The 16,047-nt window shown below is 38.0% G+C and overlaps 1 protein-coding gene across 2 annotated transcripts in view; it reads left to right on the forward strand.

The window, feature by feature from the left end:
• The window catches only part of SPATS2 (spermatogenesis associated serine rich 2), a 162,278-nt gene that overhangs the window by 83,971 nt on the left and 62,260 nt on the right, over nt 1-16,047 (forward strand). For both annotated transcript variants that reach the window (XM_049883031.1, XM_049883030.1), the window contains one exon: nt 1,307-1,569. In XM_049883031.1, coding sequence (XP_049738988.1) covers nt 1,545-1,569 — 25 coding nt within the window. In that variant the 5' untranslated portion in view covers nt 1,307-1,544. The remainder of the gene's footprint in view (nt 1-1,306; nt 1,570-16,047) is intronic.

A 16,047-nucleotide genomic window follows, 5' to 3' on the forward strand; every position in this document is an offset into this window, starting at 1 on the left:
AGGAAGAGAAAAGACCTTTTATTTGGACTGGAAGAGCACGTGGTAGGAAAGGTCTTAGGGAATGATAAATAATGAGAAGGATGACTTTAGGATAGAAAAAGAAAGTATTACTAGTATTTTAGATTGTGAAGCAGAGATTGGGAATAAAATATTTGAGATAGATATAAAAGATAAAAAGACTAAGGAAACATGCTTTTTGAACTAAGAAGATGGTCTCATTCTAAGATTAAAGTTTCTCAAAGTCAATAAATAGACAATAGATAAGTGGTAACTTTGATGAGGGGTAAGACAGTACACAGTACTGGGCAAGCCAACACAGCTTGTCCTAGGCAAGGTCATGGAAGCTCCATAGACATATCCAAACTCCTGGAGGGACCAGATTACTGGGCTAAGGCCTGTGGGAACCATGGTCTTAGGGAACACCTAGCACAATTGGCATAACATAGTTTATAAAGAAAATGTTCTACATTCTGCTTTGTTAAATAGCATCTGGGGTCTAAAAAGCTTGTGAGAGACCATCTAAGATGCTCCACTGGTCTCACCCTTTCGAGAGCAAGGGAGAATGAAGAAAACCAAAGACACAAGGGCAAGATTAGTCTGAACGACTAATGGACCACAAGTACCACAGCCTCCACCAGACTGAGTCCAGTACAACTAGATGGTGCCTGGCTACCACCACCGACTGCTCTGACAGGGATCATAATAGAGGGTCCTGGGCAGAGCTGGAAAGAAATGTAGAACAAAATTATAACTCGCAAAAAAAAAAAAAGACTTACTGGTCTGACAGGCTGGAGAAACCCCAAGAGTATGGCCCTCAGACACCCTTATAACTCAGTAACGAAGTCACTCCTGAGGTTCACCCTTCAGCCAAAGATTAGACGGGCCCGTAAAACAAAATGAGACTAAAGGGCACACCAGCCCAGGGGCAAGGACGAGAAGGCAGGAGGAGACAGGAAAGCTGGTAATGGGGAACCCAAGGTCAAGAAGGGGAGAGTGTTTACATGTTGTGGGGTTGGCAACCAATGTCACAAAACAATATATGTATTAATTGTTTAATGAGAACATAGTTTGCTGTGTAACCCTGCATCTAAAGTACATTAAAATTTTTAATTATAAAAAAAAAGTTTCTCAAGAAGAAAAATACTGCATTTTAATAGCTATGTTCTTTATAGAATCTTTTTTTTATCATTAGTTTTTTTTTTCCTAAAAGAAAAATACAAATATAAGACCTGTGTTTGTCTCTTAGAAATTTCTTACAGATTGCCATTACTATAACATTGAATATGTGTTTGTGTTCTCCCTCCAGTATCTCCCTGGAAAAAGAGACATGAATGTCTGCAGTTATATTTCCTGACAAGAAGTTGATGTAAGAGAAGGCAAGAAATAACAGCTAGTGAACAGAATTTCGAACAACCAGGATTTTGTCACTTCAAACCACAGACTTCTGTTGCCCATTTTTAAAATCAGAGATAATATCAACACTCAACCCAGTCAAGGCAAAAGGATACTTTTCTTCTGTGTATTTCAAGCTCAAAGATACTGCAATGTCTAGGAAACAAAGCCAGAAAGGTAAGATTACATGTGGACGTACATTTTTAAAAGCATTGTTGTGGAGTAATGATCCCTATTTATATCGATGTATTTAAAAAACTGTTCTTTTAATAATGTTTTTGAATGATTCTACTTTACCTCACCCAGTACGGTAGTATTGATAGTTATAACTATGATTTTGTCTTTTTGTCACACTGCAATTAATTTTAAAAGAGTATAGAGCTCACAGCTTGGTTATTGCATCTTTAACCTTCCAAGTATTCTTTGTGGTATTGGATTGCAACTTTGTATACTGGTCTGGGAATTATTGATTACAGTAGTTATAAAATTCAGAAATGATTCTGCAATGGAACGCTCAATGTTAATATAACAATTGCTTTTCTACTATTGTAGGAGGCCTGGTGGTATAGTGGTTAAGAGTGCTGTTATCAAAAGGTCGTCAGTTCAAATCTACCAGCTGCTTCTTGGAAACCTTATGGGGCAATTCTGCTCTGTCCTATAGGGTTGTTACGAGTCACAATCGACTCGACAGTGATGGGTTTAGTTTTTTTGGTTTCTACTATTGTAAACTTACACAATTGGAATACACTTGCAGGAAAGCCAAATTCATCTTGAAGATGCACTTGTTGGAGAAAGAACATATGTTAGAGGGTTCTGGTAGGAGATAACCTACTGTAGGATGTTATATATCCTGTGAGTCGACGTCTCCTAGGAGACAGGAAATGGAGTAAGAGTAAATGCTTCCAGTTCTTGTTTCCTTCTTTAGCTTTAATTTTCCTTCCGGGACTGTTAAAGTAAAATACAAGGTATAGAGAGGCAGGAAATATCAAGAATTGTTACAGGGAGGCCAACAGTGACTGTATAAAATTCCTTTTTCGACTTCCCTAGAATAGCTGCGAAAATTTAAAGAGATAGCTTTAAACACTAATACCAGAACTGTTGTACAAAACTGGTACATATTTATTAAAAGAGTTCCCATACCTGTTTTGGCTTTTTTTCCCCCTTGTTCAGTCTTCAAAGATAATGTTGTGTAATTCAAAACAAAGCTATAGGTCCAGGTCTCGTGTGTTGAATATGAGGGAAATGCTTTTAAACTTAATTTTGATTTGGCAGTTCAAAATCTCATTATGATAAGAAAATTATATACCAGAGCTTGCTGTGATTTTCAAAGCTGTAGTTTCGTTGTATAGTAAACTTATATAAAGAAAATCTGAGCTCCGAGGAATGGTTAGATTCCTGTAGAAGCCAAACTGTTCCATGGAACGAGATTTATCAACTGAAAAGTTTTATCCTAAGATTGTCCCTGGTAGTCATCGTACTTCAGTTTGGTTTGTTTTCTAGTTGTGCTTGAAACATTGAACATCTGTTTTCCTACTGCAAATGGGAAATGCTATGATAAATATAGGATTCTAGACTAGAAAATAAAATAATTTTGTTTTAAAAGTTTAGCATTGAATTTTTCCTAAAAAAGTTAACTTGAGCAGATTGCTTTGACTTTTTTAAAACTAGAGAGCCTTTGTTTATTTTGTATCTGTGTTTTTCCAGAGCTGAAAAAAGGATAATTGCTTTTTGTAATTAGTATCTAATTACTAGAAAATGAATCTAGTTTTGGTTGGACTTAGACTGGATTTACACGTAGTTGAGAATAAGAAAAAAGTTTATCTGTTGTTACGACTTTCTCTGAAACAATCTATGTGTACGTGATATTTGAACCAAAAAAATATAAATTATTTGTAAAATTTTATCTCATTCATTCATTAACATGTTTAAAATTTCATTGCTTTTGGTTCTTTTAGTCTGATTATTCTGTAATTATACTGATTTTTTTCAGCTTAGTTACAATATCTTAAAAAGAGAGGCACTGTGATAGTTTTTGTCCTGCAGTATCATCTCATTTACAAAGTATCATTTTGTAATGAGTTATACTTTTTATTCTACAGTAGACTTGTGTATAGGAAATGTATGTCAGTGAAGATATATTTGCTTCAGTCATTATCAGAACTGGCTGATGTAAGGTAGAGTTTAGAGTTTCTTTAAGATTCTTAGCTTAAAAATAATCACCATAAGCAACGAAGGAAATACATTAACAGATAACTGGAAGTTCAGGGGGCACGTCTAGTTTTCAGATACAGCTAAATTCCATGTCTCTTCATCCCTTAATTCTATTTATTTTTGTCTGTCTTTTAAAGACCAGTTCTTCAAGTGGCAGGATCTGTGTCCCTTCCTAGGTTAGCAAATTCAGTGGAAAGAGGTGACTCTAAGCAATAATTTTGGAGGAAAGTCCTGGGAATACTTGTTGACCCCACGTAAAATCATGTGCCCATTTCCAAACCAGCCTTTGTGATAGGGGGGTGGAGTTTTCTGATTATCCAGGCCTTAGGTCATATGCCCACTCTTAAAGGACTGGTAGGGTCAGCTTTACCTGAAGGATATGGAATGAGTTTCCCATGGGAAAGAGGGGTATTTTCTATTCCTAGAAAAAGTGGAGTAGAGGATTTGGACAAATAAAAAGAACTCCCCCTCTAGTACCTTTCGTGGATTTTGTGCATGAGTAAGTTCGTTAATGTTCTCCAGTGAAAAGTTTAAATTGAACTGATTTTGAGGGGAAGCTTCCCTTCATGCCATAAGTAAAAGAGTAGCCTGAATTGTTCTGTCCCTTCATGTATAATATATAGCTCTTGTAAGTGGCAGTGGGTTATTTTAGTGGGTTTGTAAGTGTAACTTTGTTTTTAGAGTGCTGTCCAATGTGGTGGCCATTAGCAATACACGGCTATTTAAATTAAAATCACATAAAATTCAAAATTCTGTCTCTCAATCTCTCTAGCCACATTTCAAGTGCTTTCTAGCCACATGTGGCTAGTGGCTATTGTGTTGGACAGCTGCGATGCAGTGAATTACTTAATATGGCCCTTCTACCCACAGTCTTTATAACGCCTACCAAATGACTGAGGACTATGCAAATGAGGTACCTGTGGCCCACCAAGGGGATTGGATAGCTTGCTAATAATGTAAATAAGGTACATGGCACCCTTGTGGGGGTGGGACCATGCAAAAAAAGGTGTATGAAACCCTAATGAGAGGATTGGTCAGTTTTGCCATCCTGCTAGGCTTAAAAGAGCAGTCGGCCCTAGAGCAGGAGAGGATCTCACCATCACTAAGAAAGAAGAGTCATAAATGCAGTGCGTCCTTTGGACCTGGGATCCCTGCACTGAGAAACTCCTGGAACCAGGAGACTGAGGGAGAGAGAGACAGCAGAGACAGAGACTGGCAGGATATGGGTTGGTAGGTTTCCAGGCCCACAGAGTGAGAAAGCTGTGCTCCTTTGAGCAGGAGCCTTGCTGGCAGAGTAGGGTGCCTCCAGACACTTGGTCAAGCTAGGTTTGCAGACCTGTGGAGCTACAGCTGAATACCTTCAGGCAGATACTTACTGGCAGAGTGAGGTACCTCTGGGTACTTATCGGCAGAGCTAAAAGAGCTTTGTAACACTTGCCTGAGCAGGGCAGAGGCCAGGCTAAGGGGCCCAGGCCAAAGAGAGATCTGCCTGTGGCACAGCTGAGAAGAGACTGTCCTGATCAAAGAACTGTAGCCTGAGTGTTCCTGAACCGGAATTGTAACCTGTTACTTCCCTAATAAACCCCATAATCGTGAGTATGGCCTGTGAGTTCTGTGTGGCCATTGCAATGGATTATCAAAGTCAGCAGAGAAAAAGAAAGTGCCATGAGAGGGACCGTTGATGTCAGAATTGGTAAAAAGATTGGAGGAGGTATGTCTGACTTCTACCTCATAGGAGTCAGCCTTGGGGTGTTGATCTTGATTCTCCTTCCCTCTCATGAAGTTAGACGAGCAGGTCAGATGCCTTGCCACACCATTTTTACAACAGCACATATGTAGAACATTTTGATCATGGCAGAAAATTCTTTTGTACAGAGCTACACCTCCCATACATTGAAAGGCAAGTAAACGTGTTCAGTAGGGGAAATAGGTCACACAGCATAGGGAATTTTTTTTTCATGAATCGGCTTTACTGCCTATTCTAGTTTGGGGTACTTTTGCACTACACTGTTGTATTCATTTTATTTATTTATTTTTTATGTGCTTTTGTTTTAATTTAACATATGCTATTTTTTTTTATGGAAGATGTTCCACCTGTTATGCTAGGTCCTGTGTTAGGGTGTCATTCAGCTCTCACCTTAAATGTGATCTCCTTAGATCTTCCCTCACCACCCTACTCAAACTATTTCCTCTTGCCCCTCATCATGCACATACTGGAGCAGCCTCAGTCACATAACCTGCTTTTGTCTTTTTTAATGTGTCACTGTCTAGAATTACCCTGTTTATTTATTTAGGTGCTTATTTATTTTTGGTCTTCCCCAACTAGAATGAAAGCCCCATCAGAGACAGGAATCTCATCCGGTATGTTCATAGCTATATTCCTAGAGCAAAGACTAGTATATGGTGTTCAGTAGCAAGAAAGACATAGTTCCTGCCTTTCAGTTTTTATGGTGGAGACAGATAATTAAACAAGAAGTAAAAATGAACGTGGTAGGTGCTTTAATGGAATACATAAATGGGGCTTGTAGGAGCATATAAGCTGGGTACCTATTTTGGGCTTGATATTTATGCTGAAACCCGAACATTGAATAGGAGTTAGTCAAACTAGACAGGGTGATGAGGGAAGAATGTTCTAGGACCAGAATGTTAAAGGGATAAGAAGTTGTGCCTATGAGACCAAAAGAAGTTTATTATGGCTAGAGAATATAGTGGGTGGTAGTCAGAGATAATGCTGAAGAGGTAAGCAGAGCTCAGATCATACTATAGAGCTTTGTAAACCTTGCTGAGATTTTGAAAAATCTCCTAGGAACATTAGGAAGCTATTGATAGATATGATCAGATACTGCCTTTTTTTTTTTTTTTTTAAGGCAGCTCTGGCTGTAGTGTAGATGGTTTGGAGGGAGTGCTGAAACTGAAACTTCTCAGGAAGAGAAGACCTGTTAAGAAGCTGATATGATGACTAGAGTACTGGCAGTGTGAGTCTAGGAGATGGCTTGAGGTGATATTTAATAAATAGAATTTAATTACATGTAGGGGGGTTAAAGAGAAGAATATCCAGATTTCTGGTTTGGCAGTTGGTGGTCTGTTCACTAAGAGTGAGAACATAGAAGGAGGTTTCACTGGGGCTGGGGGAGATGTTGAATCCAGTTTTAGACATGTGCCTATTTTTCAGACATAACTGGATCCAATGTCTCAAATGATGAATGTGGGACATTCAAATGGGGATATTTAGTTGGAGTTGGATCTAAAACTCAGGAATAGATCTGAGCTGGAAACGGAGATGTGATGTAGTATATAACATGTTGTTGTTGTTAGGTGCCGTAGAGTTGGCTCCAACTCATAGTGACCCTATGCACAACAGAATGAAACACTGCCTGGTCCTGAGCCATCCTTAACAATCGTTGTTATACTTGAGCTCATTGTTGCAGCCACTGTGTCAATCCACCTTGTCGAGGGTCTTCCTCTTTTCCGCTGACCCTGTACTCTGCCAGGCATGATGTCCTTTTCCAGGGACTGATCCTTCCTGACAACATGTCCAAAGTGTGTAAGACGCAGTCTCACCATCCTTGCTTCTAAGGGGCATTCTGGTTGTACTTCTTCTAAGACAGATTTGTTCGTTCTTTTGGCAGTCCGTGGTATAGTCAACATTCTTCACCAACACCACAATTCAAAGGCATCAATTCTTCTTCGGTCTTCCTTATTCATTGTCCAGCTTTCACATGCATATGATGCGATTGAAAATACCATAGCTTGGATCAGGCGCACCTTAGTCTTCAAGGTGACATCTTTGCTTTTCAACACTTTAAAGAGGTCCTTTGCAGCAGATTCACCCAGTGCAACGCGTCTTTTGATTTCTTGACTGCTGCTTCCATGGCTGTTGATTGTGGATCCAAGAAAAATGAAATCCTTGACAACTTCAGTCTTTTTTCCGTTTAGCATGATGTTGCTCATTGGTCCAGTTGTGAGGATTTTTGTTTATATATACCATATAAATGGTAATTTAAAACCTAAGATGAGACTACACAGGGATTTTATACAGAGAAAAAGGCCTCAGATGAAGCTCAAGATCCTCTCAAGAAGGCTGGAAGAAAGGCTGAAAGAAAATCAGGAGAATGTATTTTAGAAGCTAGGAGAGTTTCAATAAGGAAGAAGTGGTCACAGTGGCAAATGATAAAAATGGGTCATGTAAGATAAAGATTGAAGAGCATGCAGTATATTTAACAACAAATTTGGAAACCTTACTGACATCAGTTTCAGAATATATAGTAAGTTAAAGAGTGAGTGGAAAGTGAGAAAGTGGAAACAATGAATGTAGTCAAGTCTTCCTAGAAATTTTGTTGTGAACTTGTTTGCTGATTAGAATAAAAAAGAAATGGGAATTTAAACGGTTACTTTGAAAGTCAAAAAAGCTGGGTATTATGTATGTTAAAAACCAAAGAAAATAAATATCCTCCAATAAAATTCATGGGAACATAGAAAATTTAATTTAATTAATACAGATTAAATATTTCAGATCACTTCTGCTGGAGAAATCCTCTGAGACAATTCGTATCCTCAAATTTATCCAGACATTAAATGTACTTCCAATCAGAATCTTACTAGAATCTTTATGGATCTTGACAATCTGGTTTAAAGTTAATCTAGAAAAATGAATAAGCAAGAATAGCTAAGACAAGGATGTTCTTTATCACCACTCTTATTAAACATTGTCTGGAGGTCCTAACCAGAGCAATAAGGCAAGAAAAGAAAATATAAGGGCATCCAAATTGGTAAGGAAGAAGTATCCCTATTTGCAGATAATATGATCTTATACACAGAAAACCCCTAAAATCCTCAAGAAAACTACTGGAACTAATGGAGGATTTGAGCAAAGTATCAGGATACAAGGTAAACATACAACACCAACAAAGAGAACTTCAGAAAGGAAATCACCAAATCAATTCCATTTACAGTAGCCTCCAAGAAGGTAAAATACTTAGGAATAAATGTAACCAGAGATGTAAAAGACCTATACAAAAAAAAAAAAAAAAAGCTACAAGACAGTAGTGCAGGAAACCAAAAGAGACCTACATAAGTGGAAAAACATACCATGCTCGTGAATAGGAAGACCCAACATAGTGAAAATGTCAATTCTTCCCAAAACGATCTATAGATACATTGCAATCCTGATCCAAATTCCAACAACTTTTTTTTTTAATGAGATGGAGAAACAAATCACCAACTTCATTTGGAAAGGGAAGAGTCCCTGGATTACTAAAGTATTACTGAAGAAGAACAAAGTGGGAGGCCTCACGCTACCTGAGTTTTAGATCCTGTATACCACTGCAGTAGTCAGAACAGCCTGGTACTAGTACACCAACAGATACATAGACCAATGGAACAGAATTGAGAATGCAGGCATAAATTCATCCACTCACAGGCAGCCGATATTTGACAAAAGGCCCAAAGTCCATAAAATGGGGAAGAGACAATCTCTTTAACCAATGGTTCTGGCATAACTGGATATCTATTTGCAGAAAAAATGAAACAAGACCCATACCTAACACCACGTCCAAAAACCTAAGACCTAAATATAAAATCTAAAATGATAAAGATCATAGAAGAAAAAATAGGGACAACTCTAGGAGCCCTAATACATGGCATAAACAGAATGCAAACCATAAGTTACAACGCACAAATAGCAGAAGAGAAACTAGATAACTGAGAGCTCCTAAAAATCAAACACTTATTATGCTCATCAAAAGTCTTCATCAAAAGAGTAAAAAGGCAACCTACAGACAGGGAAAAAGGTTTTGGCTATGACATATCCAATCAGGGTCTAGTCCCTAAAATCTGCAAGATACTGCAAAGCCTCAACAACAAAAAGGTGAATAACCCAATTAAAAAATGGGCAAAGGATATGAACAGACACTTCACCAAAGAAGACATTCAGGTGGCAAACAGATACATGAGGAAATGCTCACAATCATTATCCATTAGAGAAATGCAGATCAAAACTAAAATAAGATACCATCTCACCCCAACAAGGTTGGCACTAATCCAGAAAGCACAAAATATAAATATTAAAGAGGTTGTGGAGAGACTGGAGCACTTAAACACTGCTGATGGGAATGTAAAATGGTACAACCACTTTGGAAATCGATTTGGCACTTCCTTAAAAAGCTAGAAATAGAAGTACCACACGATCCAGCAATCCTACTCCTTGGAACAAATCCTAGAGAAGTAAGAGCCATCACATGAGTAGATATATGCACAGCCATGTTCATTGCAGCACCGTTGATGATAGCAACAAGATGGAAACAACTTAGGTGCCCATCAGCAGATGAATGGATAAACAAATTATGGTACCTACACACAATGGAATACTATACAACGATAACAAAGATGATCCGCAAAACGTCACAACGTGGAAAATCTGGAGGGCATTATGCTGAGTGAGATTAGTCAGTCACAAGAGGACAAATAATGCATGAGACCACTATTATAAGAACTCAGGAAAAGGAAACATTCTTTGATGGTTACTAGGGTGGGGAGGGAGATTCACTAACTAATAGTAGACAAGAATTACCTTGGGTGAAGGGAAGGACAACATACAATACAGGGGAAGTCAGCACAACTGGTCTAAACCAAAAGCTAAGAAGTTTCCCAAACACAGCCAAACACTTTAACGGACAGAGTAACTGGGGCTGAGGTCTGGGAACCATGGTTTCGGAGGACAACTAGGTCAATTGGTATAACAAAGTATATTAAGAAGATGTTCTGTGTCCCACTTTTGATGAGTGGTGTCTGGGATCTTAAAAGCTTGCGAGCAACCATCTAAGATGCTTCAATTGATCCCAACCCACTGGGAGCAAAGGAGAATGAAGAACATCAAAGACACAATGAAAATATTAGCCCAAGAGACAAAAGGGTCACATAAACCAGAGATTCCATCAGCCTGAGACCAGAAGAACTAGATGGTGCCCGGCTACCACCAGTGACCACCTGGACAGGGAACACAACAGAGAGTCCCTGACAGAGCAGGAGTGAAGTGTGGAGCAGGACTCAAACTCACATAGAAAGACCAGACTTAATGGTCTGACTAAGACTGGAGGAACCCTTGAAGCAGTGGTCCCCAGACTCACTGTTAACCCAGAACTAAAACCATTCCCAAAGCCCACTCTTCGGGCAAAGATTACACTGGGCTATGAGACATAAAATAATACTTGTGAAGAGTGTGCTTCTTAGTTTAAGCAGATACATAAGGCCAAAAGGGCAGCTGCTGTCTGGAGGTGGGATAAGAAGACAGGAAGGGACAGGACCTGGGTAGATGGACACAGAAACTTGGGTTGGAAAGGCGGAGTGTGCTGTCATGTCATGAGGATTGCAACTAATGGCACAGAACAATATGTGTATGAAGTTTTATATGAGAAATTAACTTGAGCTGTAAACTTTCACCTAAGCACACACACACACACACACACACAAAAGAAAAATTTGAGAAGGCATTTGCTCTAGCAGATATCAAAATATACAGTAAAGTTGTGGTAATTAAAACAATATGGTTTGGTTTTAGGAACAGACAAATAGATTAATGAACATAGAGACTCCAGAAACAGATCTCTCGTTATATAAGGAAATTTATTATATGGTAAAGGAGTTTTTCAAAGCAATGGGAAAAGGATGCGGCCTATGTAGTTGAAATAATTGACTCTCCATTTGGAAAATAATAAATTACATACCTGTCTCAGTCTCACCACCGATAATAAACTCCAAATGCTTAATGGTCTAAACTGCAGGGGTGAGTAATTGTGACAGAGGCCATGTGATCAACAAAGCCTAAAATATTTACTGCTTGACCCTTTAGAAAAAAAAATTTGTTGTTCCCTGCTGTAAGCATAAAAACCATAGTAATAGAAGTATCAGAAGTAAATCTAATATCTTTGTAATAAGAATGCCTTTCTTAGCCAAGACCTAAAAGCCATAAAAGAAAAAGTTGACACATTTGACCACCTAAATTGGAAAGAAACAAGAACAAAACTTCTTTTTGGGAAATTAAAAACAAAATTAAAAGAGAAGTGACGGATGGGTAGGAAGTATTTGTAACATGCGTAATAACAGATCAATATACTTAAAATATTAAAAGCTCCCATAAATCTATAAGAAAAAGATAATGATTCCACTTTTGCTTACTCAGTTGTCAGACTCTTAAAAAATTAATACTGGATGTTGGCGAAACGATAGACAAATGGATATTCTCATACTTTTGGTGAGGGTTATAAACTAACAGCCTTTTTGGAGGCAGTTTGACAGTATCAGATACACTTTGAGTTAGTAATTCTTCATGGAATATGGCCTGCAGAAATACTTGTATAGATATACAAATATATATATATAAGTGTGTACTAAAGCATTACAGCAAAATCCAGAAAAATCTAAATGCCAGTCAGTATGGGAATGGCTAAACTACGTAGTTATGATACATCCTATACTATTACACAGTAGTATAGCTGCTATATACTATGCACCTGTATGTACCTGTTTAAAAAATTAGTATATACTGAAACATAGACTAATGTTTGTCATACTATCATTCAGTGAAAAATGTAAGCTGCTGAACAATATGTTATGTTAAAACAAAAACAAACTCAACTTGTGAATGCTTATGGATTCATAGAAAAATGTTTGGAAGGATATCCATCAAACTTAACAATGGGAAGTATCTTGGTCATCTGGTGCTGCTACAACAGAAATACCACAAGTGGATGGCTTTAACAAAGAGAAGTTTATTCTCACACAGTTGGGTAGGCTAGAAGTCTGAATTCAGGGTGCTGGCTCCAGGGGAAGGCTTTCTCTCTCTGTCGGCTCTGGAGGAAGGTCCTTGTCATCAGTCTTCCTTTGGCCTGGGAGCATCTCAGCATAGGAACCTCAGGTCCAAAGGATGTGCTCTGCTCCTGTCACTGCTTTCGTGGTGGTACAAGTTCCCCATGTCTTTCTGCTTGCTTCTCTTTTTTATACCTCAAAGAGATTGGCTTAAGACACTATCTAATCTTACAGATCTCATCAATATAACTGCCACTAATCCATCTCAGTACATCATAGTTGTGGGATTTACAACACATAGGGAAATCAAATCAGATGACAAAATGGTAAGACAGTCATACAATACTGGGAATCATGACCTAGCCAAGTTGTCACGTATTTTTGGGAAACACAGATCAATCCACGATAGAAGGTGAGTGATAATAAGCGCAAAGGGCAACTTCCAATTTTATTTTTGTTCTTATTTATGCTTGAATTTTAACAAGTTTATATGCGAGGAGGCGGAAAATGCATAGAAAAATGTCTGGAATGATACACATCAAACTTAACAATGAGATGGGAGTGATTTTGAGGGAGAATATAAAGGACACTTTGACTTTTTAATTTCTGTATATCTTTTAATTTTAACAAGATGTATGTGAAGAAGTAGAAGCTGCAAATGGAGACAGTCCTTTTCACAGATGTTTTTGGTGAAAGAATCAAAAAAGGGAAGTAGATAGATACAAGGTCATGAGAAGCTTTTCTCTTACAGTTGGAGATACTAGAGGATGTTTACCAATGGGAAGGCTATTTTAGAAAGGGAGAGGCTAAAAATGCTGAGAGTCTAATGAGGGCATGTCTGAGTTATCTTCAAAGACAGAAAAAATGGGGATTAAGAGCATGCTGGAATGACAAGCCTTTGATAGGAAATATACTTCCACCATTGCAACAAGAGGGAGAGGACAGGTGCAGCTATAGATAACTCTATAGATATGGCAACAGGAAATTGAGGGTATTGCCCTCCTAATGACTCTTTCTCTCTGGAGTGTGATTGAGGTCATGAAATGGAAATGTGGGGATGGAGGAGAATTGGATGTTTGAGGATAGCAGAAAAGATATAAAGAGTTACCACACTAAGATTGAAATAGAGAACTTCATAAGATCGCCAGGTGTTATTGAGGGCCCAGTACAGGGACTGAAAATAATGTATCTGGGATTCTGTGAGATTGGCTTTATGAGATTTTGAAAAGGAGAGTAGTGGGAGATAAAGTTGGATGGACAGAAAATGGGGTCCAAATATGGTGAGCATTGGCTGTCAGGCTGATGGCTTTGGACTTTGTTCTCTAGGAATTGGGAAGACAAGGGACATTTATGAAGAGAGGAATGACTTGGTGAAATCCATGTGTTGATAAATTTATCCACTGATGGGACAAATTGAAAAGGAGAGAGACAGGGGGAGGCAAGGAGGCTGTTTAGAGATTATTTAGTGGAGCCCTGATGGCGCAGGTGCTTGGCTGCTAACCAAAAAGTTGGCGGTTCGAATCCACTAGCCGCTCCTTCGAAACTCTATGGGGTAGTTCTGTTCTGTCCTTTGGGGTCAGTGTGAGTCAGAATCAACTGGATGGCAATCGGCTTTTTTCTTATTTTAGGCGAGGAGTGGGAAAACTTTTATTAAAGACCAGATAGTAAATATTTCAGGTGCAGTGGGCCGTAAGGTCTCTGTCGCAACTGCTAACTGTGCCATTTGAAGCAAGAAAGCAGCTTAAACAATATGTAAGCCACTGGGAGTGACAGTGTTTCAAATTCCAATAAAACATTTTTAAAAAACAGGCAGCAGGTCAGATTTGGCCCTCTGGCTATCGTTTGCCAACTTCTTGTCTGTGTAAGAGATAATAGTAGAAGGATGTCTTAATCTCTGAGATTGAAACAACAACAAGAAGAAACGTAGAGACAAATATTTACATGAGAATAATGGTTCTGAGGAGGATCTTAAAGGTTTTCAAATACAAGAAATACTGTTTATGGTGTTGGAAAATTTGGCAGCGGATATTGGTGATGATTGCACAACATGATTAATTAGTATGACTAAATTACACACGTGAAAAATCTTGAATTGGGAAATGTAGCATTATATATATCTTTACAAAAATAAAAAAATTAAAAAACAAAACAATATTTTCCTTTGGTCTGTAATACTTGTAAATTCCTTATTTAGTGAAATATTTAGTGGAATTAAATGTAATCGCTTACGTTAAATTAATGAAGTTCAAATTCAGTTACTTGATCCAAACCTTTTTAACTAACACCTAGCAGAAGCCAGACCAGTGCATACTGGTCCATAATGGGGTGGGTCTGTGAACTGGAGAAAGATTTAGAAATGGAGAGTCTTTAGTAACTCTTTTGAGTGATTTGACAGTGCTGTAACATCCAAGTCCATTTTAAAACAGCTTTCTCAAAACTCCGAACTCACTGCCGTCGAGTCGATTACTGACTCATAGCAACCCTATAGGACAGAGTAGTACTGCCCCATAGAGTTTCTAAAGAGCACCTGGTGGATTCGAACTGCTGACCTTTTGGTTAGCAGCCATAGCTCTTAACCACTATGCCACCAGGGTTTCCAAAACAGCTTTACTGAGGTATAATTTAAATACCGTATGTCTCACAGTTATAAGTGTAGTTTATTTTTGTAAATTTATATAGCTGTGCAACCATCACCACAATCCAGTTTTCAAACACGTTTCTCACCCCAGAAAGTTATCTCAGGGACCACTGATCTACTTCCTGCCACTTAAGTTTTATCTTTTCTAGAAATTTCATATATACAGAAAAATATAATACATAGTCCTTTATGTCTGACTTTTAGTATAATGTTTTTGAGGTTTATCCATGTTGTTCCTATTTATTACAGAGTAGAATTATGGTTATGTCATATTTTGTTTATCCATTCACCAGTTGGTACAGGTGATACTGATCATTTGGATTGTTTCCAGTTTTGGCTATTATGAATAATAGCAAATTATGAACATTCACTTATAAGTCTTTGTGTGGACATATGTTTGTATTTTTCTTGGGTAAATACCTGGGAGTGGAATTGTTTACTTTCTAAGAAACTGCTTAACTGTTTTCCAGAGTGTCTGTATAGTTTTACAATCCCACCAGCAATGTTGGAGGATTACAGTTTCTCTTACCCTCCCCAATGATTGGTATGGTCAGTGTTTTTTATTAAAGCTATTCTGATTGGAGTATAATAGCATTTCATTGTGGTTTTGATTTGCATTTTGTTAGTGACTAATGTTGATCATCTTTTCATGTGGTTATTAGGTATTCGTATATCTTTTCTGGTGAAATATCTATTCAGATCCTTTGCCCATTTTTTAATTTGGTTGTTGGTTTTCTCACTGTTGAGTTGTAAGGGTTCTTTATATATTCTGGATATGAGTCCTTCATCAGATACATGATTTGTGAATATGTTCTCCCAGTCTGGGGCTTGTCTTGTCGTTTTCTTAATGGTGTCTTATGAAGAGTGAAAGTTTCTAATTCTGATGAAGCCCAGTTTTTCAATGTTTTCTTCTATGGATTACGCTTTTAGTATTATGTCTAAAACCAAAAAAAACAAAAAAACAAAAAACCAAGCCCTTTGGTAACAAGTTTGCTCCGACTCAT

This window comes from Elephas maximus, chromosome 4 (assembly GCF_024166365.1).
Source record: "Elephas maximus indicus isolate mEleMax1 chromosome 4, mEleMax1 primary haplotype, whole genome shotgun sequence".
In the NCBI taxonomy this organism is placed as follows: domain Eukaryota; kingdom Metazoa; phylum Chordata; class Mammalia; order Proboscidea; family Elephantidae; genus Elephas; species Elephas maximus.